At 46.0% G+C, this 26,937-nt stretch overlaps 1 protein-coding gene across 7 annotated transcripts in view; it reads left to right on the top strand.

Moving 5' to 3' along the window:
- Afg1l (AFG1 like ATPase) overlaps nt 1-26,367 on the top strand; it is a 154,905-nt gene extending 128,538 nt beyond the window's left edge. For 2 of the 7 annotated variants that reach the window (XM_040758263.1, XM_040758266.1), the window contains 4 exons: nt 11,951-12,091; nt 14,899-15,012; nt 16,972-17,093; nt 23,894-26,367. In XM_040758263.1, the coding sequence (XP_040614197.1) occupies nt 11,951-12,091; nt 14,899-15,012; nt 16,972-17,093; nt 23,894-23,945 (429 nt within the window). In that variant the 3' untranslated portion in view covers nt 23,946-26,367. Of the gene's footprint in view, nt 1-11,950; nt 12,092-14,898; nt 15,013-16,971; nt 18,504-23,893 lie in introns of those variants that run through there. The other 5 variants (XR_005881850.1, XR_005881848.1, XR_005881847.1 and 2 more) reach the window with 5 other exon arrangements.
- The last annotated feature ends 570 nt before the right edge of the window (nt 26,368-26,937 follow it).

The raw sequence follows: 26,937 nt of genomic DNA on the forward strand, positions 1-26,937 counted from the left end.
CAGAAAAAAGTTTCAAGTGTCACAGTGGGATGAGCTAAGTCCGTCCAGGATTTTTTTTTAATGTTTTTGTAAAATTTGGGTTGCAGATAATTCAAGGTTGTCTTCTTGGCAAGAGGACGGATTGAATAATTCTATTCACAGTGTTATTCATGGTTTGAAGGGTTCGGCCTTTGTATGCTCGGCGGCATGGAGAGGCATTCAGCCTTGCTGAGATGAATCGGCGTCTTTACCCAGGCTTCTCATGATGTGGAGGGCAGAATGGGAGGGAGAATAATAACTCTTAGATGTCCACTTCATTTCCAGTTCTGATTGCACTTTTCAAATACCTGAGCCTAAGAGGATTCAGTTTGTCCCCAGTGGACCCTCTCAAAGGAAGCCAAACAAACAACAGCAAAACCCAAACCTAGTCAGCAAACAAAACCCAAGCAACTGGACCTCTACACTTCCACGGTTTTGTTCAGGGTTAGCATCCTGGGATTTAAAATAAGCCTTTGTTATCCAAAGCCTTTTCCCTGCCTTACCCCCTGACACACACACACACACACACACACACACACACACACACACACACACACACACAGAGAGAGAGAGAGTCTTCCAAATTTCTGAAAAGACCCCAAAGCCAGACACACTTAGTACTCACCTTCATCCCGCAGACACAGCAAATGCTGCCCTCTGCTGAGCGATACTCAGGAGGCGGCAGTACGCCACTCGAGCAGGGCCGTGCTGTTGCCTGCCGCCTCACCACAATCCTAGAGGCATCTAGTGAACACATTACATTTAGAATAGAGCATTGTTGGCTCTGCCCATTTATTATCCGTTGTAGTCTCTGCAGTCAGACGCCGTTGTTGTCTGTGTGAGACACTCGCAAAAATGGTTAGCCAGCTAATAAGATGTTGCTCCGAGTGGAAAAGGGCAGGGTTATTATAACATTATTTTAATAAACGAGTTTGTGAAATAATTCTAGCACCACTTGACCTGTTTTACTTCCTCTTGCCAGTATTTTTTTTCAGTATCTGCTCAGTTGTTACTATCCAGATTCATATTTTCCAGAAAGGTAGCTGCTTATGAGGCAATGCTGGTTCCTGATTGTTTTAAAGGGGTAACTATGTGTTTAATGGCTGAGGATCATGTTAAACTGCCCTTAGACCATAGCCCTTAAGGAAATTAAACCGGAGATGTTGCTCAGTGGTAGAGGGCTTACAGTAGCTTTGCCCAGCCCATCAATAAAACTACAATCTAATTGCACTAGCCAGTGAGGTCTGGGGTGAAACTTGGAGGTGGAACATGCATTTAGTGTAGACCAGGCCCTAGATGTGTCCATCACCACACCCTACTCTCTCCGGACACCACCCAGAGCCTACACATCCATGAAGTAATTGTAGAAGCAATCGCATGCATAGATGGTATGTCTTAGAAAGGAAAGGCTTGTTATCTGTGTTCCTGGATGCAGAGTGGAGTGCACTGATCAACTCGTTTGACATATTCCCATTTTTCTAGAACCTGGTTTGCCAAAGGTGTTGGCCTGAAGAACAAGGAAGCCATGAGGAACAGACTTTAGTGATCCAAAGTGTTCCAGTGGCTTCTAAAAAATGAAAGAAAACACCTCAGCTCATAAACTTCCAGACTGAGAGAGCTAGCGGGAGGGTGTGGGGAGCCGCACTCCCACTGGGGGTGGCTTCCAGGACATGACTAGCCATCGTCTCTGAAGGGAAGAGACAGCCTCCTCACTGTGCCTCACAGGACAGCTGAACACTCAAGCTTCATACACAGCCTGGCAGGACGCTCTCTCTCTAGAAGTGCTTGAGTGCCTGAGCGACTGTCTCTGAGCCACACTATCCCATTCACCGCTTTCCTTCTGTTGTATAGGTGAACCCAGATTATTGTTTCCAAAGAGGGTGACTCTCAACCCCCTCTAAATTTTAGATGTATATGAAGCACCTAGATACCCTGTCCTGTCCAGCTGGCTGTTGAAGGAACTGTGGTGATTGTTCTATAACTCACCAAGTCCCTCTTTTGCGGTTTTGATAATTACTAGTAACGGAGTCTAGTGATAACGATGTCCTAGTTGTTCATATTCCTTTTGTCAAGAGTATTTTACATATGTGAGTTTGCCATAGTGTGCAGGTGCCATGGAGGCCAGAGGAGGGTGTCAGATCCCCTGGAGCTGGAGTTACAGGTGGTTGTGAGTGTCCTCATCTGACCATTGGCAAGTGACCTCCGGTCCCCAGGAAGAGCGGCACTGCTGCCCGAGGTGGCAGCCCCTTCTTCGTGGTCTTCCTTACCACGCCTACCCAGCGCTGCCTCTTCCTTTTCCTCCCCATCACAGGCTGTACCCCCCCCCCCCCAACTAAACTGGAAGTGCTCCCAGGACTAAACTAAGCACAGCACTTGTCACCTTGGAGGCTCTTGGAGCAGCCTGGTGTGCCTTGTGTCCTGAGGAGATTGTCAGTTCCAGGTTCTCCAGAAATCAGGCTCCCGCAGAAATTGGAGAGTTCTTTATTACACAAGGCTAGTCTGGAGTGTGGGGGAGTAGTAGGGGGGGTTAACTCTAGTATACCACCTTCACTTTTTGTCTGGTCATCGATTCCTCAAGCTTGCTGTTAAAATATAACTCTCCAGGAGTGCTGTGTTAAGTACTGAAAGGGGATAGATAGAGCAGACTTGGGCAGAACTTGCCTCCTGTCTTTGAAATGACATCCATCAGGGAGGATGAGCTTCCCTCAGCGCTCCCAAGAACACCTTTGGATAGAATTCGTGAGAGCTGGGAGAATGTCCCGGCATGGTGAAGCATTCATTCCCCAGCTGGCTCTTACAGGCTTTGTAGTCTCAAATCTGACTCTGGGAAATACTTACTCCACAAATACATTTCAGCACTTTGTTTTCTAACTACAAATCTGGAATTTGACAGCTATAAGTTGTTTAACATCAACTCATATGGTATCTTTGGTTTGTTTTGAGAGGGGCACACTCACCCTAACTCCCATCAAGCGTTTGTTCCCAGGGTACTTCAGGAGCTGAGGTACTGCCATTTCTGTGTAAACAAAGCAAGATGCCACACACACTTATTTAATGAGATGCTCTCAGGGTACCACGGCAAGGGATTTATAAAGAAGAGGCTATATAGATGAAGAGTGACTCTTAGGCTGGTATAATCTAGACAGAGCTTGAAGCGATAATCATCCCACTTGAGCTAACATAATGGTGCAGAACGAGCTTTAGAGTAAGAACAAGGAAGAAGGAAGCTGACAGCTCCTCTGCGGATGCTGAAGTGGATGCTTACTGTAGGGCAGAGGGCAGCCTGGGGGTGGGGCCGTTCACACTGGCAACAGCATGGAGAAAACCCTCCTGGCACCAGGGTAGGAACCACAGCAGACAACTGTGCTATTTCTCACACAGGAGAAGGAAGACGGCAAGCAAGCTCTTTATTCCTCAAAGTTTGTCAGAGAAGCTGCTACGTATAATGCAGCTGTATACTCCCGGTAATTAAGGAAAACAAACGCTCTTTGCAAACTCATTATAGATTTAAAGTTCCTTAAGTTTCCATCAGGTTTCCACAGAAACAAAGAGTTTGAGACAATAGTGGAGAATGCACACCACCGAATAAGTGGATTTTAATTGTTCCTGTCTAGAAAATTATCCGGATAACCAGCCGCATCAAAGACTATTAAACTTTTTAATTGCTCAGGTATAAAGACGGAGAATGTCATCATTATCTATCAGAAGAATCCGCTGTAGATAATGCTACTTGAATAACATACTCAAGGATACTAGTAACTGAAGTGCCATTTAGTACTCAGAAGTAATCATGTGCTTTAATTATTCGTAGGGCACAATGCATGAATTCACAATACCAATTATGGTTTCAGAAAGTATCATATGCTGTGGCTTACTTACACAGGAGGATGAGCTAATGCAAAATAAAAGCATAAGTATTTGCAATTGTTTTGGTGTCCTGTGTATGCAAGTTAGTTATACATTACTGTGGTCAAAGGGCCAATGTGATTTACAGAATTCTTATAGGATTTAATATATACCTCACTCAAGTTATTAAGTTTCTAGAAGTCACACACATACACACACACACACACACACACACACACACACACACACCCCACGTATATGGACAAAGTTTTACCTAATCTACGCTGGCCTCAAACTTATTGCATATTGAAGGATGACCTTGAACTCCTGATCCTCCAGCCCTGACTTCCTAAATGCCGAGTTTACTAACTTGTGCTGCCATGCACAGCTGGAAGAAGTCTTGCTGACAGTGTTTGTGTTTATGACTTACATACAATGTAAGACTTTGATCCTTTGTGCTAGGGACTGAAGCCGCTAAGACAGAACTGACCCTCTGAGCCTCCCAGTCTCATACAATAGGGGGCAACGGCAAACTTGAGAAGATTTGTAACCTCTCAGGTTTTTCAGTGCAGTCACATACTACTGAATGTCAGCCTGAGCTCTGAGAAATGCTTAGTTAAGGATTTTTGTGAAGTGAACACCGTAGAATGTGCTCACAAAAACATAGACCCTCCAGGAGAATCTATTGTCCCTGAGCTACAAACCTGCATGGTGTATCACTGCTGAATTAATACCAAAGATGGCTGAAACATAGCAGTGGGTATGTGTGTAAGATACTACGATAGAGGAATATTTCAGTTCCTTTATAGCTTTACAGACCCCTATTGAATGTGTCCCCAACATAGATCAAAAACATCATCATGTGGTGTGTATTGTATTTGCATTCGTGTGGATATTTCACACATTGGCTTTACATTAATATTAGGGAATATGTAAGGAACTAAAGAACTGATAATGAAAGATAAACCAAGAATCTTCTTTTATTCAGGGTTAGTAAAGATTTTGTCTGGCTAGATAGCTTAGCAGGGAAAGGCATGCGTGGAAGCCGGGAAACCTGAGTCTGATCCCTGTAACCCGTGGAAGGTGGAAGGAGGGAACAGACTCCACCCACAAGCTGTCTTCTGATCTCCATATACATACCCAGACACACACACACACGCACACACACATGCACGCACGCACTCACACACAGGAATGCATGCATATACACAATGTTAAAATTATAAGCAGGAATTAGTAAAAAGACATTTAGCATTGTTTAACATCATTATTCTGTTTTATTCTTTTGTCCTAATGTATTTTACTTCTCTCTCTTTTAAAGATATAGATTTTTTTAATGAAGCTCATCAAACACGACTCTGAATCCATTAGCAGGCAGCCATTGACCCCTACTCACTGTTGTCTTCCTTCCCACTTACTTATTTTGAGCACGACAGACATCTCAACACAATTATAAACTTGCATTATGCTTTTTTCACTCAGCTTTTCATGTGTGTTTCCATATTATGAAATGTTTCATGAACACCATTATTGTTGGCAACAGTCATGTCCATGTGTCTCCTTATTAACTCACTCCTCCCATTAGACTTCAAGGTTGCGTTTGCTTACATAGCTCTGAGTATCCCGGAGCCTCTCGTTGGCTTTCAATCACTTTGTTGTGCTGTTTTCTAGAGGTCCAGTGACATGTATAAATTGTCAAAAATTAAATAAGATGTAAGAAATAACAAAAATCATAACAGAAACACAAACCACAAAACTTTTAAAATTTGTCAAACAGATGAAACTTTGGGAATGAAACCTTCTCAGCTCTGCAGTAAGAAACGTGCCTCCACAAACTCTTCTTTGTAAGATTGGGCCTGCCTTGTCATGGCTCAATGCAGCTTCTAATAAACACTCTTCCAATTATACTATGAAGAAAACTTAAAGAGAAAAGAACTGAGGCAAGGGCTTACTCCAAGGCTAGTCTCAAACCTGTGATGGTTCAAGCCTCAGACGATGGTTCAAGCAGTTCTCAGAGTAGTCAGGGTTGCAGGCATGTGCCACTGCATTCAGGCTGGAGAGAAGTTTGCTGCCCCTCATCCTCCTCAGAAGAGAATAGATTTCTTGAGGAAATGTGAGGAAAGAATCCCCAAGAGTTGGGGGACTCCGATGAAGAAATTCCCAAGAATGAGGATTTCTATTTATACCAGAAACTTTGGGCAGGCTAGAGATGTAATTCACTGGACAAGTGCTACCTCGTGTGCACAGACCCTGGGCCCATCCCAGCATTGCATGAACCTGGCTGGTGTGCACTCTTGCAACCTCAGCATATGAGCTGGAGACAGGTGACCGTAAGTTCAACTTCAACTACATAGTGAGTTTGAGCCCTGCTTGGGCGACACGAGAGCCTGTTTCAAAGCAGAAAACAAAAGAAATAAAGGAAAGCATTGGGACATCTCATACTTCGAATAATGACAGACACTAACATATACACCTCTGCTGGGTAGGACAGGAAGAAGCCTAATTCTAAATGTTAGGATAGACTAACAGGTAATGCCTGAATCTCAGAGAATTAAGAATCAACATGCATTCTTGCCCACATCACTGCCAGGGCAGACCAGTCTATCCTGTCCTTCATGGACTGTGACTTTGCCATTCTCTACCTGGCTTTAAGCCCTCCAAGGCTTTTCCATTCGGCCAGCAGATGAGTAAACGATTGTGGGTCCTGCGTGCTTCTGGGCCAGCCTTTGTGGTCATAGCACGTCTCCATCCTGCTACATGGCGACTCTTCTGGCGGGCTCCTGCCTACCTCTCCCAGAAGTCTGCTCTCCTAGTCCCGCCTGTCTTACTGCCTCATTGGCCATTGGCCCAACATTGTTTTATTTATCAATCAACAAGAGAAACATATACAAAAGGACATCCCCCATCTCGTGTGTGTGTGTGTGTGTGTGTGTGTGTGTGTGTGTGTGTGTGTGTGTATTCAGGGACAGTTTAGGACAAAGAAAAACCTTAATTTTAGAAATGACTTTAGAACTTTAGAAAGGATTTAGCCTTAAAAGAGATGCCTCACCTAGCTCAGAGGAAACAGAAAGAAAGGAAAAAAGAGACATCTCAATATTTTAATAATAATAATAACAACAACAACAACTAGTTGGAGTCTGAGCTTGGCAGTACATACCTGTAATCCAGGAGGATTACAAATTTTGGGCCAACCTGGGCTACTTGGAGAGCCCCCATCAGAAAAGGAAAAAAATCCTAATCGAGAACTGTACAATGTAATAACCAAACCTTAACCAAATTAAGAACTCAGTAGAGGGAGGGCTGGCCAGATGGCTCAGGGGAATAGGCTTTTTTTAGCTAACTGAGGAACTGACTTGAGTCGGAACCCTTGTGCTGGACTGTGAAGACTGACTGTGAACTCCGGGGGCCCCTCCACTTGATCTTACCCTCTGTTGTAGCAGTTAATATAACTAGTTAACTCAAGTCAGACTTCATCTCATTTAAAGCTGTAAAGGGAAAAAAGTTCTTATACTTTCCTTTCTTTTTTTAATTTAAAAATAAAAGTTCTAATTAGCATTGGAAATGTAAGAGACACTGGGTTCAAGAGCTTTTAAAAAGCTTTCCGCCCCTCATTTTAAAGAACTCACACATGATACCAGCGACAGAAGGCGGCGTGTCCTGTTGCAGGACAGCTACTGTATGTTACAGGACTGAATAACCGAGTGCTGAAAACTGGCCCACTCCCGGCTTGACCATGACTTTGATTATAGGTGTAGACAACATGAATGAGACAGGCTCTTAAATAAGACAGTGAAAGGGCATTCATCATTTGAACTTTGGACGTAGAGTTTGTTTATCTCATAATCATGCTAGCAAACATGACTGTTAAAATGATTTATTTATGTATGTAATAATTTAGAGATTCCATTTTGTAGTTTTCCTACTCTAAAGTGAAATAATACATTTAATAATTTGGGAGTTGGGATACACCTTTCCTTTCAGATGTCCTTGAGAAAAATTTTGTATTGACTGATTAAGAATACTTAACATGGGGAAGAAAAAAAGAAAATGAAAAATGAAAGAAAAAGATGATAATATGACATAGAGGAGAGAGACGTGAATGCTCATCATAAAAAATTGTCTCCGCTTTTTAAGGGAAGTGTGCTTTTGCTACTAAAAGTCATGCAAGCTTCTGGGGACTGAAAGGATAACAAAGAAGTAAATCTGCTATTTCACTCTACTACCCAAAGATAACCACTTCTGACATGCTGATCTTTATCTTCCTAGACCTTGCCTGTGTGTGTGCTGGGTACACAGCACAGGCTCGCTTTAGAACAGAGAATTGGGGCCAACAGAGCTTGTGAGTGTGTGAGTGAGTGTGTGGGAATAAGTGAGTGACTGAGTGAGAGAGTGAGTGTGTGTGAGTGTGTGTGAGTAAGTGAGAGTGTGAGTGAGTGTGTGAATAAGTGAGTGACTGAGTGAGAGAGTGAGTGTGTGTGAGTAAGTGAGTGAGAGAGTGTGAGTGAGTGTGAGTGAGTGTGAGTGACTGAGTGGGTGAGTGAGTGAGTGTGTGTAAGTGACTGAGTGTGATTGAGGAGTATGTGAGTGAGTGAGTGTGAGTGAGTGAGTGTGTGAGTGTGACTGAGTGAGTGAGTGTGACTGAGTGAGTGTGTGAGTGAGTGAGTGTGTGTAAGTGACTGAGTGAGTGTGATTGAGGAGTGGGTGGGTGAGTGAGTGACTATGTGTGTTTGTGTATTTGTGTGTGCTGTTACTTTGGAGACCAAAGAGTTTAAAACAAGAACCAGCCTGTTCCCCTGGCTGGGCTGTTCTGTCACTGTATCTACTTCTTTACTGATTTATTGCATAAATATGAAGCGTTCCCTACATCCATGTGCTGAGTTAGGGCCAACTGAGTGTTGCTAATGATTTTAGCAAAGAAAGGAGGACAGGGTCTGGTACTGGGCTGTTTGTCACCTGCGTGTGACTTCATGGGCAGAGGCTATGAGGGGGAGAGCTGGGGGAGCAGTGTCTCTTCTTGGAGGACAGCTGGGCCAGCGAGCTGTTCACTGGCTCACTGAGGCACCAGACCTCAGGACCTGAGGAAAGCCCTACTGTCCCTGGGTGATGGCTGTGCATTGACCGTGGCGCTCTAGGGAGTGCTCCGCCAGCCACCAGCATTTCCTGAGCACTGACTCTGCAGCCAAGACATTGCTCCTCGGGACAAGCCTGATAGATAGACTCTCCTTCACAGACAAGGAGACTGAACTTCAGAGAAGCTGCTCAAAGTCACGTGACTACAGGAAACAGCCAACATCTCCAAACCTCCATTGTCCTGTCAGGTGAAACTTACTGCTTCCAGTTAGTAAGCACTCATGTAGATTCAATCCTCGTGTTCTCGTGAGTGCTTCTCTGTAGACATTTGAACAAGAAAGCCACTACGAAAAATGCTTACCAATAGAAAACCCTTTTTTGTTTTTGAGACAGCCCTAGATGTCCTGGAACTAGCTCTACTGACCAGGCTGGCCTTGAACTCACAGAGATCCACCTGCCTCTGCCTCCCAGTTCTGGGTTTAAAGGTGAGTGCCACCATACCTGGCCAGTTTTCATGTATTTTTGAGACAGAGTCTCCAGGATCCCAGGCTGACCTCAAGCTCACTTTGTAGCTGCAGATGACCTTGACTTGGTCCTGGTGAGCTCTATGGGTGTTTATTAAGTAGAAGTGGTACCCGGGGTCATCATGCCTGTTTTTATGCAGTGCTGGGATGGAACTCGGGGCTTTTGCCTGTGTGGCAATCAGTCCATGCACTGAGTTCCACTCCAGCCCAGAGGTTCCCACTTTGTATCTTAAATTCATGGTATTGGAGCTTACTTTCTTCGGAAAGTCTTCACTAATTAGTGCATTTCATGTTCCTTTCTGGTGTTTCTACAGAACAGATTAGATCTTGCTCTGTCTACGGCCTAGCATGGGGTTTTAATGTAAAGTAAACAGAGCCCTGACTTTCCCATTGTAACACGGGGCGGTTCGGTGGAGCCATTGTCGTGCAGCCCTCAGCGGTGTCCTCTTGTGTCCTTTCCCAGGCTGCTCACACTAAAGAGCAACTTCGCATCCCCGTGAGTGCGGTTTGTAAGGCGAGAGATCTTATATCACACTTATGTTCTTGATGTGAGGGAGCGCATAATTGTTTTCTTGATGTGAGGAAGGGGGCACTAGCTAATATGATGGCAAACGCAGAACCTACTGACAAAGGTGTAATTTGTGAAACAGCTGAGTGGGCACAATCTGATTTCCCGTCGCCCTCGGTGCTCCAGCGCACCTCTGATAATGCTTTCCCTGGGCGTGTGTTTGCGCTGATAAAAATCACATCCACACACAAAATGCCAGCTTAATTATAAGAACCAATGCCAAGCATGAGGTTTCACATTTTCTTTTTAACATATGCTTTCTGTTTCACGATGAGACAATTCTAACTTATTTCTAAAGAGTAGCATAGCTTTGGAGCGATAGGGCTGTGAGTACCACTCTCTCTTATACTAAGACACCCTTTGGCCTTTCCCTGTACCTTATGGCCACTGTCCCCCGCTCCCTGACCCCTAGTATTGCATGGCCTCCCAAGGACCTTGCTGTAATTCTAATGTCAGGCAAATGTATAAGGTTTCCTGTCTGAGTTAGGGTTTCTATTGCTGCAACACCATGACCAAAAAGCAAGTTGGGGAGGAAGGGGTTTGTTTGGCTTACACTTCTAGGTTGCTGTTCCTCACCAAAGACAGTTCAGGAACTCACACAGGGCAGGAACCTGGAAGCAGGAGTTGATGCAGAGGCCATGGAGGGTGCTGCGTACTGTCTTGCTTTTCTTGACTTGCCCAGCCTACCTTCTTATAGAACCCAGGACCATCTGCCCAGGGATGGCACCACCCACCATGGACTGGGCCCTCCCCATTGAGAAAATGCCTCACAGCTGGATCTCATGGAGGCATTTCCTCAACTGAGGCTCCTCCCTCTCTGATGACTATAGCCATCTCAAGTTGACACATAAAACCAGTCAGTACACTTTCCTGTGGTTTCAGGTGCAGGCAGGGGTAGAGCAAGTTAATTAGTTCCCATTGGGAATGCCATTCTCTACATACTCTGCTCGCTGGGCCTCAGTCAAATCACTTAAGCTCAAAATAGTAATCATGAAAAAGGCCAAGCCAGATAGAGAGATACATACTTCATAGTCTGGAGGCTGAGGCAGGAGGATTACTGTGAGTTCCAAGGCGGCCTAGGCTACATTGACCCTTTTCTCAAAAGCAACAACAAAAATGGTTTAGACATGCCAGGCGGTAGTGGCACATGCCTTAATCCCGGCGCTCAGAAGGCAGAAGCAGAGGCAGGTGGATCCCTGTGAATTCCAGGCCAGCCTGGTCTACAGAGTGAGTTCCAGGACAGCCTGGTCTACAGAGTGAGTTCCAGGACAGCCTGGTCTACAGAGTGAGTTCCGGGCCAGCCTGGTCTACAGAGCGAGTTCCAGGCCAGCCTGGTCTACAGAGCGAGTTCCAGGACAGCCTGGTCTACAGAGTGAGTTCCAGGACAGCCAAGGCTACACAGGGAAACCCTGTCTCAAAAAGAAAAAAAAGTGGTTTAGACTCTGAGGCATGCCCCAGTCACTGTGCTAAGTGTTTTTACCCATAATTCTGTGAGGCAGAAATAAAGGACCATTTTCTATATGTGACAGCTGAGGAACAGAAAGACCATGTAACGTCCCTCAAGTTAATAAGTAGGGGTCAAAGCAGCCAGTCATCTTTTCTCGGCAGTAGGGGCCCTTGGAGAACATGGAGTTAAAGCAGAAACTCCCCACAGAAAGCCTGGAACCCCTCAGTGACTGAACAGTGTCATGGCTCAGGCAGGGTTAGGCAAAGGCCTGGAGACGAGACTCCAGCCAGGGAAGGCTGAGGAGCAGCAAGGGCCCCTTGTAGTCATTTGTTATGTACCTGCAGCCTCCTTACCCTATTCTCAACAACTGCACCATCAGGCCCGGCCCCCAAGTCACCATTTAATCACTCTGTTACAAAGTCTAATGAGTCCAAAGAAAACCACAACTCCTCTTTCCCCTTCCTGTTTTAATTGTAGCCACTTGGAGCAAGTGACTATTTGGAACTATCAAAGAATTTTGATACAGTATTTGTACGAAACATTCCACAATTTTCACTGGCAAAGCGGACTCAAGCTCGGCGATTCATAACACTCATTGATAACTTCTATGATTACAAGGTAAGGATGGACTCCATTTTCCTAGGACCACGCAATCAGATGTCCTGGGTCAGAATCCTGGCTCTACCAATTCCTTTACTTCTGTGCCTTGGTTTCCCCATCTGTAAATAGGGGCTAACAGTATCTACCCCCAAACGGCTATTGTGAGGACCACACAGGTTGTTCCATGTAACATACTTAAATCTGCATTTGGCCCACGCTGCAGCAGCTAGTGTCAGGCCCCATGGAAAGTCACTCTGCTGCTACATTAATGTCCCGTCATCCTACAAGTAGGGCTGTGTGTACCAGACTGAGCGCTCAGTGCACACGCCTTGTTGAAATGTTCTTGAGGTCTCCCCACCCCCATCCCAGAACTTTCTAGCCAGACACATCGTGCTATGTTTCTGATCCCTGTGTCCTAACAGGCAGTGCAGCCACGAAAGGCAATGTGGTTAAGGAGTGGTTACGGAGTAGACCCTGCCCAGGGTGCCGGTCCTGAAGACCCGCTGGGCCTCTGAGCTCCTCGGCCTTCACCAGAAGTGAAGGGAAATAATGACACTTGTGTATTTGTGAGGGTGAAGTAGTTATAGAAAATGCTGAGAACCTAGTGTGGCAGGCAGTTCGCTCACACTCAAGGCGAGCTCGGCTCACAGTCTATGCCTCTAAGAAGAAGAAGCCCACAGGGAAGGTAGGGTAAGCATTTTTTTTTTTTAACTACTGGAGATTTCCCTACCTCATCTTTGCACAGAATTGAAGTGGTAATTCAAAATTTGAGGGAACTTTGTAGGGAAGGAGGCGTGTAAGAGAAGACAGAAGAGCTTAATGTTTCATTTCCGCATTCATTCAGGGATCTCTGTGACCCCGAGCAAGGTGCTAGGCCGAAAGTCAGCGGAAATTGAGACGCTGTGGTTGCCATCATGGAGCCTAGGGCCCAGGGTCTGTCCACCCGAGTCTCATGTCTGAGGAAATCGTGCTCACTTAGCAGTTCAGGATGACCTTTTGGTCCAGGGACAGTTGAGAGTGGTCCAGGGAAGTCCTCTGTGGTCTACTTGCATCAGAGCCATCAGGGCCACTTAAAACCCCAATTCCAGAGCCGCCTTATCCCCACCTTAGCAAATGAGGACGAGGCACGGGGCCGGAAGCCCATGCTCACAGGTTCCCCAGGTGCTGCTTAGAATGTCAGGGGATGGAGGGCTGATCCCAGCACAGGGCAGGAGACATAGGCCTGGGATGGGGGAGAGGCAGCCAGGGATGGGGGAGGGGTACTAAGCATGAAAGGCAGCCTGTGGGCTCTGGTCAGGCAGCCCAGGAAAGCCTGCTGAAGGCATGCAGCAGAGGCCACGCAAGCAGGGCCTCAGGACAGGGGTCACTGACCTGAGGGAGCTGAGGCTCGGGGCAGGTCTCCTCTCACCCAACAGGCTGGAGGGTATCCCTATTCTACGAGGCAAAGGCTTCACAGGGAAAATAGTGGAAGTGCATTGGAGTAAAGTATAAAGGTCGGGTGGTTTATGTTTCAGCTGGGAAGGCCTCAAAGGAAATCTGTTTCCCATTGCTCTGCCGGTCACTCAGTCCCCTCCTACCTTTTCACATATTTAAACCTATACAAGCTTTGCCTGGCAGTGTGAGGGAATGCCCAAACTACCTCCCCATCCTGACATTTATTCTAATTAAACCACATAGTTCGATTTTTCACTTTTAAAGTCTAGTCAAAATTATCCTATTTCAGAAATTGAGAGCATTAAGCAGACATCATTCTAGAATGTTTTCATGAAGATTTGTGAAATAGGACATTTCCATTTAAGTAATGAAAAAGGTGTCATTTGTGATTGAAAGAATTTATTAAAATAAAATGGGAATGCTAGTCCCTAAAGTCAACATGTTGTTTTAAAGTATCGATATAGTTACTTGAATGATGACTTTTGAAAGGCTGGCAAGTCTAAGCTCTTTAAACATCCAGAGAGGTATGTTTTGGAGCTGGGCATGTTTGTGCCTATAATGCTGGTTCGTGGGAGGAAGAGGCAGCCTGAGCTACATCCCAAGATCTGCCTGAAAAAAAAAAAGAAGCGAAGAACAAGTATGATTCGATTCTGAGTGGATCGATGAGTGGATATAAAATATATAAAAGGTATACTCTGTTGTCACGCTGTGGTCATATCTGCACACTGGGACACTGAGATACTGAAAGGGCGTTGATGGAAAGCCCTGTGAAGAGTGCCCTGGCAGACTGCTAAAGAGAAAGGCCTGGAAACATGGCTCCATGGTTAAGAGAGTCTGTGACTCTTCCAGAGAATCCAAACCCATGTTGGGTCCTTACAACTGCCTCTAGTTCTGGCTCCAGGGGAAACGACACCCTCTCCTGAACTCTGCAAACACTCATGCACATATCCACACACAGAGATACATAACTGAAGCTAAATCTTAGAAAGAGAAAAGGGTTTGGGTAGATCTTCCTGGAACCATCACAACCCCAAAGGTTCCACCTCTTAGTAGTCTTGTACTGGGAATGTCCCAACGTAAGTTTTGGAGGGGCTGATGACATCCACACCATAGCAGTAAAGGCAAGAGCACTGGAGGAGGACCCCTGGATCCGAACTGAGGCTGCCACTGGCCTGGCTACATAGCCCCTGCTGATTGGGTCACAGCGTGGTCTAAGATGTGCAGAAATGTGTTGAAAGTGCTATGAGGCTTTTAAACCATCGCTTAACTACAGACTACTAGGAAAAAAACCTAGATGTTTGAAAAGCAAAGACCCAAGCTTGTGATGTGACAAGCAGGTAAAACTCCTGTGAGATTTTTCTTTCCCGCCCTGTGTTCTTTTCCCGGTTTAGGTGCGTATCATTTGCTGTGCGTCGGCTCCTATCTCCAGCTTATTCTTGCATCAACACCATGACAGTGAGTTGGAGCAAAGCAGGATACTGATGGATGACTTGGGGCTGAGCCAGGTAGGTGATAGTAACATGATTCCATTTCTTATGAAACAGTTTAGTTGTTTGCGGTTTGATACATGCTATGCTTTGCAGAAGGAGCTATTGAGTTAATGCTTTCTAGCCAACTCCATCTCAGTATTGGCACATTTAGCGAGTCTGTCTGAGAAGCCCTGTTGAGTGTGTAGGCCAATGCTTCATTTTCACACAGCAGAAACAGAGTCCTGTAGACTACTTAGCAAGTCCCAGGTGAAAGAAAGAAATCCATAGCCACGGGAATGTTGGCTGTCAAAAAGCAACACCTATGTAGTCAATGCACCTGAAGAGCTAGTCAGTCAAGTTAGTTTTCATCATAGGTTTTTTAAATTACTGTAAGAGTCAGGCTTCAGACTTGAGGCCCAATATGGAGAAATCAGGGAAAGTGACCTCAGGCTTCTAGAGTCACAGTGACTTGGTGGGGAAGAGGGGCTTAGGGACGACGAGCTTAAGGAAGGATGGGCTTAGGGAAGAGGGGCGTAGGGAAGAGGGGTTAAAGGATGATGGGCGTAGGGAAGAGGGGCTTGGAGAAGATGGACTTCGAAGTGTTGAATTTCCTCTGAAAGAACTTAAGAGCAAACCCCCAAGGAGAGAGAGAAAAACCCTCATGACCACAAGCCCATGTGGTGTGCCTAGTCCCAAGGTGTTGACTGGTTTTACAGTGGGAGGGGTCCCCAACATACCCCTCAGCAAGGGGACCAATATCCTAATAGCTAAGGACCAAAAGCAGTTCAAGTCTTTGCGGAGTTCTTCAGGCAGGCTGTTCCCATAGAAACTTTCAGTCACTCAGTCTACAAAAGGCTCTTCAGGGATCTGTTCCCAGGTCTTCCTACCTTACTAGAACTTCATTTTTGGGTTGTTAAGACATACATTGCATGTCCAATGAAGAGGATGCCCCAACATTACAGAGGAACTCGGGTGACTGTCCAGGTAGTAAGATATCTCTGTCAATTCCATGTTTATTATCCTTCTGTGGTCTTTGATGGAGTTGAAGACAGATAGTTGTAGTTATAGTTTTCCTTAGTTATGATAAAAGATTAGCTACATATAAGACTTTAGACTACAAAGATAGGATAGATGATACTTTCTATAAATCTTACTAAATGTTAATGGACAAAATATTGTAACTATAGTTCCTGCTTGATAACTGTTTTGTTATATATAATTTGACTATGTTAAAGTTAAAACCTTTCTTTTATTTTAGACAGAAAAGAGGAGATGTTGGGAGACATCATTCTGTAAATATGTGTCTGATTGGTTTGAATAAAGCACTGTTGGCCAATAGGGAAACAAGCTAGGTGGGGCTAGGAGTCTAGGAGGATTCTGGGAATGGTAGTGAGGAGGTCTCTCGCCATGTGATCTCCCAGGAGCAATGGGCGCTCAGGAGTGTGTCCTCAAAAAGATAAATTCTTATAAAATATATATTAGTAATAATGGGTTAATGATCAAATCAGAGCTAGCCGACAAGAAACCAAGCAAACAGCCAACAGCTTCATAATTAAAAAAAAAACAAAAGACAGACATTGTTTTGAACATGCAACCTTCCTGTCTTTGCCTGTGGAGTTCTGGGATTATAAGATAAGTCTCCATGTCTAACAAAGCTATCATTTTTGTCATTAGCTACTTTTGGAGAGAGATTTCTTCCCAGCTTGTTCTCATAGTTTGCAGAGAACCTCCTTCTGAGCAAAACAAACGTTTTGGTTTCTGTTCCAGTTTTGACCTGATATTTTTCTTTCTTTTTTTCCTTCCTGGTTCTGTTGATTGCCTATTAGTTTAGATCAGCTAACACTTTAGTCCGCATAAGAGATTGTATGTGGGGAGGAACATATGATCTAAGTAGATAAGCCTGAAGGCGTTTTCAGCCCGGATTTGGTCCACATGTCTTCCTCTGGAGTGACCAGTTTCCACTGGGGCTTTTATGTTTTGTCTGCTCTCTCTCAGGACTCGGCAGGGCTCTCCATGTTCACAGGAGAGGAGGAAATCTTCGCATTTCAACGCACAATTTCCCGCCTCACAGAAATGCAAACTGAGCAGTACTGGATTGAAGGGGACAGAAGCAAGAAGTAAGGTCACTTTTGTAAGAATAAAAACTAGCGACTGGAGAAGGCTGTGAGACAGCACTGAGACTTGACGAAATCATCTCTTCCTCATTGATAATGCACTTTGTCTCCCAGACTCTGATCATCTGAGGCAGTGGACGCGTACACTGATGTCTGGTCTTTGTAGATCCATGTTTTGTCCATTTATTTGGACTTATCCTATACCGTAAAATGAAATCACCACTCCTGGCGATTACTATAAAAACTGACATGTTAGCACATGACTGAATCTTGAACATACAAACACACAGGGAATGCAGGCTTCCTGGGCATCTCTAAGCTTTGGCTGCACAGTAGTCACACCTTGTAAATACACTTGCAGGTGGAGTTATACTTTGCAGTTCAAGACAAAGAAAGCTTTCTGGACATATAAACTGAAGGGGGAAACATTTTACATTGGCCTCTGTACTCCTATTGGTTGGTTATGAATTGCAGTCACCCCCAGGGCTTGAGGTTTCCTCGGTGCTACAGAGAATCTGTGTCTAACCATAGAGAGATCCAGGTTGGCAGGCAGTCCCTGATCACATGAGGATGTGGGTTACAAAACCATCAAGGAAGGACAAGTGGGGAATTCCAGCTAACAACCAGGTCATCCCTCCGCCAGCCAAGGAGGGCAGGCACCTGGAATGTGACTGTGGGAGGAGGCAGAGCCCCACCAGCAGCAGAGTGGGCCCCATCACCCGAGGCTCCCTACACTGTTCACCCGCACCCGCTCTCACGGCAGTGTTCACTGCCCACCCTTGATGCTGAGACTGCAAAGAGCTGGACCTCATGGGAAACAGAAGAGAACTCTTGACAAACCCGTAAACAAAAGCCGATGTCTTCTCCACTGAGTTTCTCTCAGTCACTTACGTAAAACCGGTATTCGCTAGGTATTATTACAAAGGGTGGCTTGGGTTGTAGTTATTAGAGAGTGGGAGAGAAGGGCCAGCAGTTAAGAATGCTTGCTGAGGGCTGGAGGGATAGCTCAGACATTAGAGGCTAATAAGAATGCTTGCTGATCTCTCGGAGGACCTGAGCTCAGTTCCCAGCATCCATGTCAGGTAGCTCAAACCCCAAGGATCTGATGCCCTCTTCCAGCCTCCAGGGGCACCCACATGCTCAGTCCATATACCCACATAGACCAACATGCAATCACATAAATTTTTTTAAAAAGTTAGTTTTAAAGAGAGAAGACAAATCTTAAATTCTGGCCCAGTGAGATGGCTCAGTGGACAAAAGGACTCACACACAACCCTGGCAATGTGAGTTCAATCCCAAGAACCCACAATTGAAGGAGAAAACTGGATTCTCAATGTTGTCCTCTGACTGTCACACTTATGCCTGTACTTAACACACACACATACACATAATAAATAAAGTAATTTTTAAAAAGACCTTCTTAATCCCTCTTCAGAAAAGAAAAACTATGAAACCCCCAAATTATATGGAAATCAACTATTTGGGAGAGTAGTGTATGCATATACATACAAGTGTATGTATGTAGTATGTATGTATGTATGTATGTATTATGGATGGATGGGTGGGTGGGTAGATGGTTGTTGGATGGGTGGGTGGGTGAATGGATGGATGGATGGATAGGATGGGTAGACAGGCGAGTGGGTGGGCAGGCAGATGGATGGATGGATGGATTTTTGTGGTGCAGGCTACTAAACTCAGGGCCTTCCCCTGTGCTAGGTAAGTGCTCTACCACTGAGCTGTCTTGCTCAGGCACACTCTAGTCCTAAAGCTTACCTTTCGCTTTTTACATTTCTTTTTAGCGTTAATAAAAAAGACAGTGTGGATGGATAGACAGGTGGACAGAGGACTAACAGAAAAAAGGAACTGTCCCTGAGTGTGTGTTATTGATAGCACAGGGCCCCACTCCAGTTCTTCATTTGAGGTCAGGGAGGTTCCAGTGGGAAAGCACAATACTCTGTGCCCTTGACAGCAAGGTGAGCCTCTGTTGGAGAAGATTGTCTTCAACAGTGCAAAGCTTAGGAAAGACACATGGACTGGAGAGGAAAAGGCAGATGTTGTGGAATATTCCTCTACACTGTGTCTCACTGTGACTGGTTTAATAAAAAGCGGAGTGGCCAATAGTTAGGAGGATTTCTAGGCATAGAGGATGCTGGGAAGAAGAAGGATGAAGTAAGCAGCATGACCAATACAGAGTAAAGGCAACCAAGTCACATAAAAGGACATAGATTAAAAGATATGGGTTATTTTAAGTTATAAGAGCTAGTTAGAAACAAGCCTAAGCTATTGGCCAAGCTTTCTTAATTAGTAAGTCTCTGTGTCATTATTGGGAAGTCAATGGTCCCAATGAAAAATTCACCTACAGGTGGGGACACCTACTTACCCAATGTGGTAGTTTAATGTAATTAGCCCCATAAGCTCATAGGGTGTGGCATTATTGGGAGGTGTGGTTTTGCTGAAGTAGGTATGACCTTGTTGAAGGAAGTGTGTCACTGTGAAGGTGGGCTTTGAGGTCTCATATGCTCAAGCTATGCCCAGTGTCTCAGTTCACTTCCTGTTACCTTCAGATCAAGATAATAGAATTCTCTTTTCCAGCACCATGTCTGCCTGCATGCTGTCATATCCCACTGTGATGATAATGATTGAACCTCTGAACGTAAGCCACCCAATTAAATGTTTTCCTTTATAATATTGCTGTCATCAGGGTGTCTCATCACAGCAATAGAAGCCCTGACTAAGACACTTAGCCAGATCAGCCAAATCAACCAAGTGACCAGTGTATGGCAGATATCACAACCAGATTGCCCTCACATCTGAGGCCAGTTATTTGGAATACAATTTCATTTTTTTGTGGATCAGTGACGTATTATCAGTCCCCAGTGTAGGTGGCTTATCTTTCTGTTACTAAGAAGTTTAGATAGCTTTTGAAAATACTGTGTCTATAGGGTGAACTGCAGTGTAAGGCCCTATGGGCTTTGCAGGTTGTGCCCTCTCCTGTTCCCTTCCATCCCTCCAGCCCCAGGCCCCTTCCCCAGCTCCCTAGGCCTAGTGGGAGATGCAGCTGTGGAAGGGGCTTTCTAGGCCAGGGGTTGGGAGCAGAGAGGAAGGCTGGAAGGCCTCTGTATGGGCTCTGCCTCCGTATCAGGAGGTTCTGCAAATGATCCATCTTCATCTGGGCCTCCTCTCCACCGTCTGCCTCACAAAACAGCATGCAAGAAAAGAAACAAAACAGCATGGTAGCTGGACCAAAAAGAAAACAAGTTGGGTGTCCTTCACCCAAATGCTCAGGACTGGGAGGGTTCTGGATGCAGCATTTCTTGGATTTGGGGGTACTTGCATATTTATAATTCAATATCTTTGGGCCAGCACTACAGCCTAACCAGAAAATCTGTAAGTTTCATATAAACCTACACATGACCCCAAGGTAATTTGATATGGTATTTCTAGTGTACCAGAATTTTTAACATATTTATTTATTTTATGTGTATGGGTGTTTCACCTGCATGTAACTGTGCACCATGTGCTGGCATGACTGAGACCTTCAAAGGCCAGAAAGGAGCATCAGATCCCCTAGAACTGGAGTTATAGATGGTTGTGAACTGCCATGTGGATGCTGGGAACGGAACCTGGTCCTCCAGAGGAGCAGAAAGTGCTCTTAACTGCCGAGCCACCTCTTCAGCCCCCCATGCCTGCATTTTGACTCTCATAAGAGGTATGGCATGGAATTTTCCATTTGACATGTCAGTCAGCAAACCAAAGTTCCAGGTTGTGGAGCATCTCAGGTCTTGAAGTTTTTGTTAGGGACACAACACCTGTAACATGGAAGTACAGCACGTAATAACCCACACTGGGGCACCTCACTTTAGTAGCTTTCAGCTGTGATCTGTGAAGTTCCCACCATGCCAGTCTTCTCCCTGGGGTTGCAGAACCAGGAGCCCATGCTCCTCTCACTGGAGTGCTTGGTGCGTGCGTGCGTGCGTGCGTGCGTGCGTGTGTGTGTGTGTGTGTGTGTGTGTGTGTGTGTGTGTGTGTGTGTGTGTACAGATGAGGTCCCCGCACGTGCTGCTGTAAAACAAAGCTCTGTTCACCCAAGACCCAGACCAGGAGGCCTAGGTTCAGAAGATCAAGGTGCCTCAGAATCTTCCTGATTCACACCCAGAAGGTCCAGAGCCTCAGAATCTTCCTGACTCACCCCCAGAAGGTCCAGAGCCCCAGAATCCTCCTGATTCACACCCAGAAGGTCCAGAGCCTCAGACTCCTTCGGACTCACCCCCCAGAAGATCCAGGTGCCTCAGAATCCTCCTGACTCACCCCCAGAAGGTCCAGAGCCTCAGAATCCTCCTGACTCACCCCCAGAAGGTCCAGGTGCCTCACCTCCCATTCCCAGACTTGACAGAAAATAAATGGGAAGAAATAGGACAACTTTTCTTGGAAAAAGCAAAACCTATTTGTTGTGTGAAATGTTTTTTTTACTCTCTTGTTGGGGGCTGGTCACCCAGGTCCCTCAAAAAATCACACACAGAGTCTTATTATTACTTGTGAATGCCTGGTCTTAGCTCAGCTTTGTTTCTAGCCAGGTTAAAATAACTACCTTTCCCTCTGAGCTTTTCTTCCTTTCTTCTGTATATCTCAATTTCCTTGTTATGCCTTGACTGACTGGATGGATGGCCGGCTCCTGATGTCCTCCTCTCCTTGTTCTCTTGCTGCTGCTTCTTTTTCCTCGATTCTATTTATGCTCTCTGCCTACCGTCCCGCCCCCATCCTTACTCCTGCCTCACTATTGGCCATTCAGCTCTTTATTAGACCGTCAAGTGTTTTTGGACAGGCAAAGAATCACAGCTTCACAGAGTTAAACAAATACAGCATAAAAAAGTCATACGCCTTAAAATAATAGTCTACCACAGCTATTCATTGTATACCGTGTGCGTGTGTGTGTGCGCGCGCGTGTGTGCGTGTGTGTGTGTGTGTGTGTGTGTGTGTGTGTGTGTGTGCGTGTGTGCGTGTGTGTGTGTGTGTGTGTGTGTGTGTGTGTTAACAGACCATGAGCTTATTTGCTGGTGACAATCATGAGATAGATAATATGGAGGACTTGCATATTTTAATCCACTTCTGAGTTCAAAGCACTGCTGAATTATATTTATGCATTCCCGGTGGGGTTTTACATTTTTATTACAAGGAGATATTTTCATCTTTCTGAAATTCCCTCTCCCACCTTTCTCTGTTCTCGCCCTGGTACTTACAAGTATGAAAATAATATAAGTTTTAAATTAGTTGGAATTTAAAACAATCTTTACATTTAATATAAATAAATGAATATGCTCATGTTTACTTATTTAAGAATCATATGGCGTTTATACGTGCTAAAATTCCTCATAAACAAACTCTTTTGTTCCTTGTGACTCTCCTCTGAGATACAGAAGCTGTTACCCCTATTTTAAAGACAGGGAAATTGAGGCCAGGAAATGACAAAACCAGAGCCGAGGTGCTAAGACACACATTGGAGTGGAGGGAAGTATCCAGACACTAACTACACCGTCCATTTCCCCGCCTCTGTCCTGTAAAATCCACTCCTGCAGCCTCTCCATGCCCGGAGAAAACACCTCTAGTGGGGCTCCAGTCTGTGAGCCAGTGTTTGGGTGTGTCTGCTCTGGAGTCTGTAAGGGACACTCCTACCTGGGGCGGATGTGTCGGCCTTAGGGGGGCTTCCAGCGGTTCCCCTGAGAAGCCTCCTCTCCAGGGTGTACTTTCCAGATCCCAGCACTGACTATGGCCTACGTCCAGGTCTGGGATCCTGGAACCAGGAAACTCTTTTCTGTCGGTTTTTACTCTGTGACCTGGAACACACCCGTGCTCTTCGCTTTAATTTTCTTCTGAAGGACTACTCTAAAGCAAGCAATAGAAAGCTCATGGCAGATGGTCGAGGCTTAAATGGATAATAGGCTAACAATTGTGATCAGATTGCTCTAATCAGATGCTCAATCCACGGCTATTGTGCATTATCGATCTTTGAGGAATGCGAGACTGAAGACAGCCCACTCCGGCGGCTCCTTACAGAGGAACAACGACCACAGTACTCGCCGGCACTCAAGGACTCAAGGCCTGGCTGAGATGCAGGGTCCTTAAATCCTAATCCATTCTTTCAGCACAGCTGAAAACAGAAAATAGTACTCGGTTGGTGGACTTCAGTCATTTCCCATGAAGAGGGCACCATCTTGTGGCCGGTGCGGTGAACTGACAGGGGAAAGTCTAGGATTGCGGGTTATTCACAGGCCAGGGCCACCTCCAGAGAGCCAGGCATTCTTGGAGAGCCTAGCAAGCACGTTCTCTAATGCTCCCCGTGGGATCCTGATTTTCAGCAGGGTGGGTCTGTCCCGAGATGATGCAGTCAGCAAGCACGTGGGGCTGGCTCTGCAGCCCGGGACCCTTGACTCCTTGATGGAGGAGCGTTTTCAAGCCAACCCTGTGGTACTCATGGGTCTTGATGCCCAGATCACAAGCACACGGCCTCTCCGTCTCCCTCCCGGAGGCAAGAGGCCCCTGCTGTGCTTCCTCACTCTTGGTAACAGCGGAACTGAGCCGGGCAGCCCTTCTGGTTTGCAGAGCAGTTTCCTGCTCTGTGTTCACCAGCAGCGTGCTTATCCCCCCCTAGGGAATAGGCATGCCCAAGGGAGCACCTTCTCATCTCGGAAAAATATTAGTTTAACTCTTAAAAATAGTAAAGTACGCCCTACAGAAATAGTATTTAAAATGCATTGTTTTCTTTGAGACTGCCTACTGACATCCAACTTCTGCTCCTCTTGCCCTAGCTGCCTGGGATTATTAGTTGTGTGCCAAGGAGACATCTGCTTTCATTTCTAACATGGTGATCTGGGTCTATGCGCCCCCAGCTCCTGCGCCCAAAGCCTTTTGAGACCTGCAGTCATGTCAATAGTGGAATGTGGTCCTCCGATAGTTCTCTCCCTTTGGTAAGCTTAAACTCCGTTTCTGAGGGAGGGGCACTGCCCTCTGCCGTCACTCTCCTACACCGGCTGTTCCAAAACAGCAGCACTGTTTCTCTGCTTGAACATTCGACTTGGGAGAGGCATCTGGAGTCAGCTTACGTGGATCACTCCGGTGTTTGTTAACACAAACTGTAGTCATCCCACAAGGGACCCTCCATTAGATCGCTCTGTAGGCTAGTCTGTGGAGGCATTTTCTTGATTGATGATTGATGTGGGAGGCCCAGCCCACTGTGGGCGGTGCCACCGTGGCTAGGTGGTTCTGGGTTGTGTGAGAAACCAGGCTATGCAAACCATGGGGAGTGAGCTGTGTTTCTTCACGGTTGCTGTTTCAGCTCCTCGGGCCCCTTGGCTTCTCTTCCTGCTGTGCTGTAGGATGAAATAAACCCTTTCTCCCCCCCTCCCGAGTTGCTTTAGGTCATGCTATTTATCTCAGCAATAGAAAGCACACTAGGATACACCCATTTTTAATATCACACATGCGTCATGCTGCTTCTGGAAACCCTGCCCAAAAGAACAAAGTGTCTTGCTGGTTCTTCTGTGTCTCTGTAATAGAAAATCCGAGACTGGGTTGTTACAACGGGTTTACTTCTGCCTAGGCTGAGCAGCCCATGGCGGAGGCGCTGCATCTGGCGAGGGCTTTTGCTCTGCATCGCCCTATGGTGAGTTTTAAAATGGCCATTGTGAAACCTACACTCCGGGTTAGAGAAGGTATTGTCACACACAGTGTCCGCGTCGCACTCTTCAGTTTCGTTTTTTCAGATTAATTTATTTCATATGTAGAAGGGTTTACCTGGATGTACGTATGCGGGTACCGTGTGTGTGCCTGGTGCCCGAGGAAGTCAGAAGAGGGATTTAGATCCCCTGGAGCTGCAGTTATGGATGGTTGTGAACCACCACATGGGTGCTGGGAATAGAACCTGAGTCCTCTGGGAGAGCAGCCAGCGCTCTTAACTGCTGCCGCTTCTCCGGACGCTCACAGCCTTTCTTGATCCCTCTAGTTACAAAGACCACCAAGGCCAGCTATCCCCCAAACGCGTCTCCTCCCTGACTCTGACCTCAGCCCATCACTGTCTGCTTCCAAATCCAGCATGGCTCCAGGGACTTGACCTGACTGGAGGCCAAGAGAGACTGAAGAGAGTCACAGGCACACAAAGAAGCAGGGATCCGACAGACTGCTCTGGCTAACGGAGAAACCACAGCACCGTGGAAGTGCAGCGTGTTTATTACAGAAGGCCAAACAGAAGCCAGGTCACTGTGCACAGCTGAGTGAGGAGGCAGGGTCACTGCACAGCTGAGTGAGGAGGTGGGGTCACTGCACAGCTGAGTGAGGAGGTGGGGTCACTGCACAGCTGAGTGAGGAGGCGGGGTCACTGTGCACAGCTGAGTGAGGAGGCGGGGTCACTGTGCACAGCTGAGTGAGGAGGTGGGGTCACTGCACAGCTGAGTGAGGAGGCGGGGTCACTGCACAGCTGAGTGAGGAGGCGGGGTCACTGCACAGCTGAGTGAGGAGGCGGGGTCACTGCACAGCTGAGTGAGGAGGTGGGGTCACTGCACAGCTGAGTGAGGAGGCAGGGTTATTTACTGCATACAGATCAACACGGACCACTGAGTCATGTACTTTAAAAGGCTGAATTTTATATATGAACATATGTCGGTGAGGTAGTTAAAAAATAGCATACAAATATTCACTAACCATTCATGCATCCACTCACAGGCATTTATTTTTATGCACTCTTTTCAAAGATCCAGGCAAAGCCACATCAGTATGACTAGGAGAAACTCCCTGGCCAAGATGGACTCACAGTCTTTTAGGAACACACAGACATAATACAGAAGTATCCAGAGTGGCCTACCTGGGGACATGGAGAGTTCTCATGTCAGCCAGGAATCATAGGAGAAGGTGGAGAAACGACAGAGGGAGACACCGTTGGGAGGAAAGGTAGAGAGTGCTAAGCTCCACCCCTCAAACCCCTGATTTAATGAGTATTGCATGCTGGTTTGTGCAGTGCTTGCCAAGTGTCAAGAGACATGGCTGGTCGTTCTGGGAGCTCGGGAGAGGAGGCAAAGTGACTAGAATAGCGTTTTTCTGAATGTTTAAAGAGAAGTCAGATGCGACTTGTCCTCCAGACTTAACAATTTCCTTTTAGAATCCAAAATTCAGACGGCAGAGTGTAAAAACTGCTGTTCTCATCAAAATGTACCCCTCATTTTGCACTAATAACCTATCTCATTTTTAACCAAACTCTGTAGCATGCAGAATATTAAATTTATTTGCTAAAGAAGTATCGGCTGATTTCTGTTGATTAGAATAACATAGTCTGTAGAATTAAAAAATAATTGCTTATACTTTTGTAGTACTGACATCATCAGATTTCACAACACAAAATAAGCATCAAACCATACTAAAACAATATTAAGTTTAAGACAAAATAGACCCAATGTTTGGCTGAGCTAAGGTCCGAGAATAGTCCACCCATTTCTGAATCCCCTGGTCAAACCTGAAGATGGAATGGGAAGGTTTGCCTGTGGCACGGATGGGGAGAGCCATCAATTTACCAGTGAAAGAGAAGGGCAGGGCAATGCTGTCTTGGTTGTCACAGCACAAATAAGAGGCCCCCGGTGATCTGAGGCCAGCCAGGGACAGGCAGGCCCACCTTTCTGCTGCAACCAGTGCGACCAGCTTGGAGTAGCCCATGGCACGGGTCTGAGGGGCTGAGCCCTCCTTGGCCTTAGATCCAGAAGAGCCTTACTCTCCTAGGCTCTGTCCTGTCCTCAGGGGCCACCTCCCACCCTGGTGTCAGTCTTCTTCGCTGTCCTCAAGGCTGGAAATGAAGCTCCGGGTTGTGGGA

This window comes from Mesocricetus auratus, unplaced genomic scaffold, assembly GCF_017639785.1.
Source record: "Mesocricetus auratus isolate SY011 unplaced genomic scaffold, BCM_Maur_2.0 Super-Scaffold_100018, whole genome shotgun sequence".
NCBI classification, from domain to species: domain Eukaryota; kingdom Metazoa; phylum Chordata; class Mammalia; order Rodentia; family Cricetidae; genus Mesocricetus; species Mesocricetus auratus.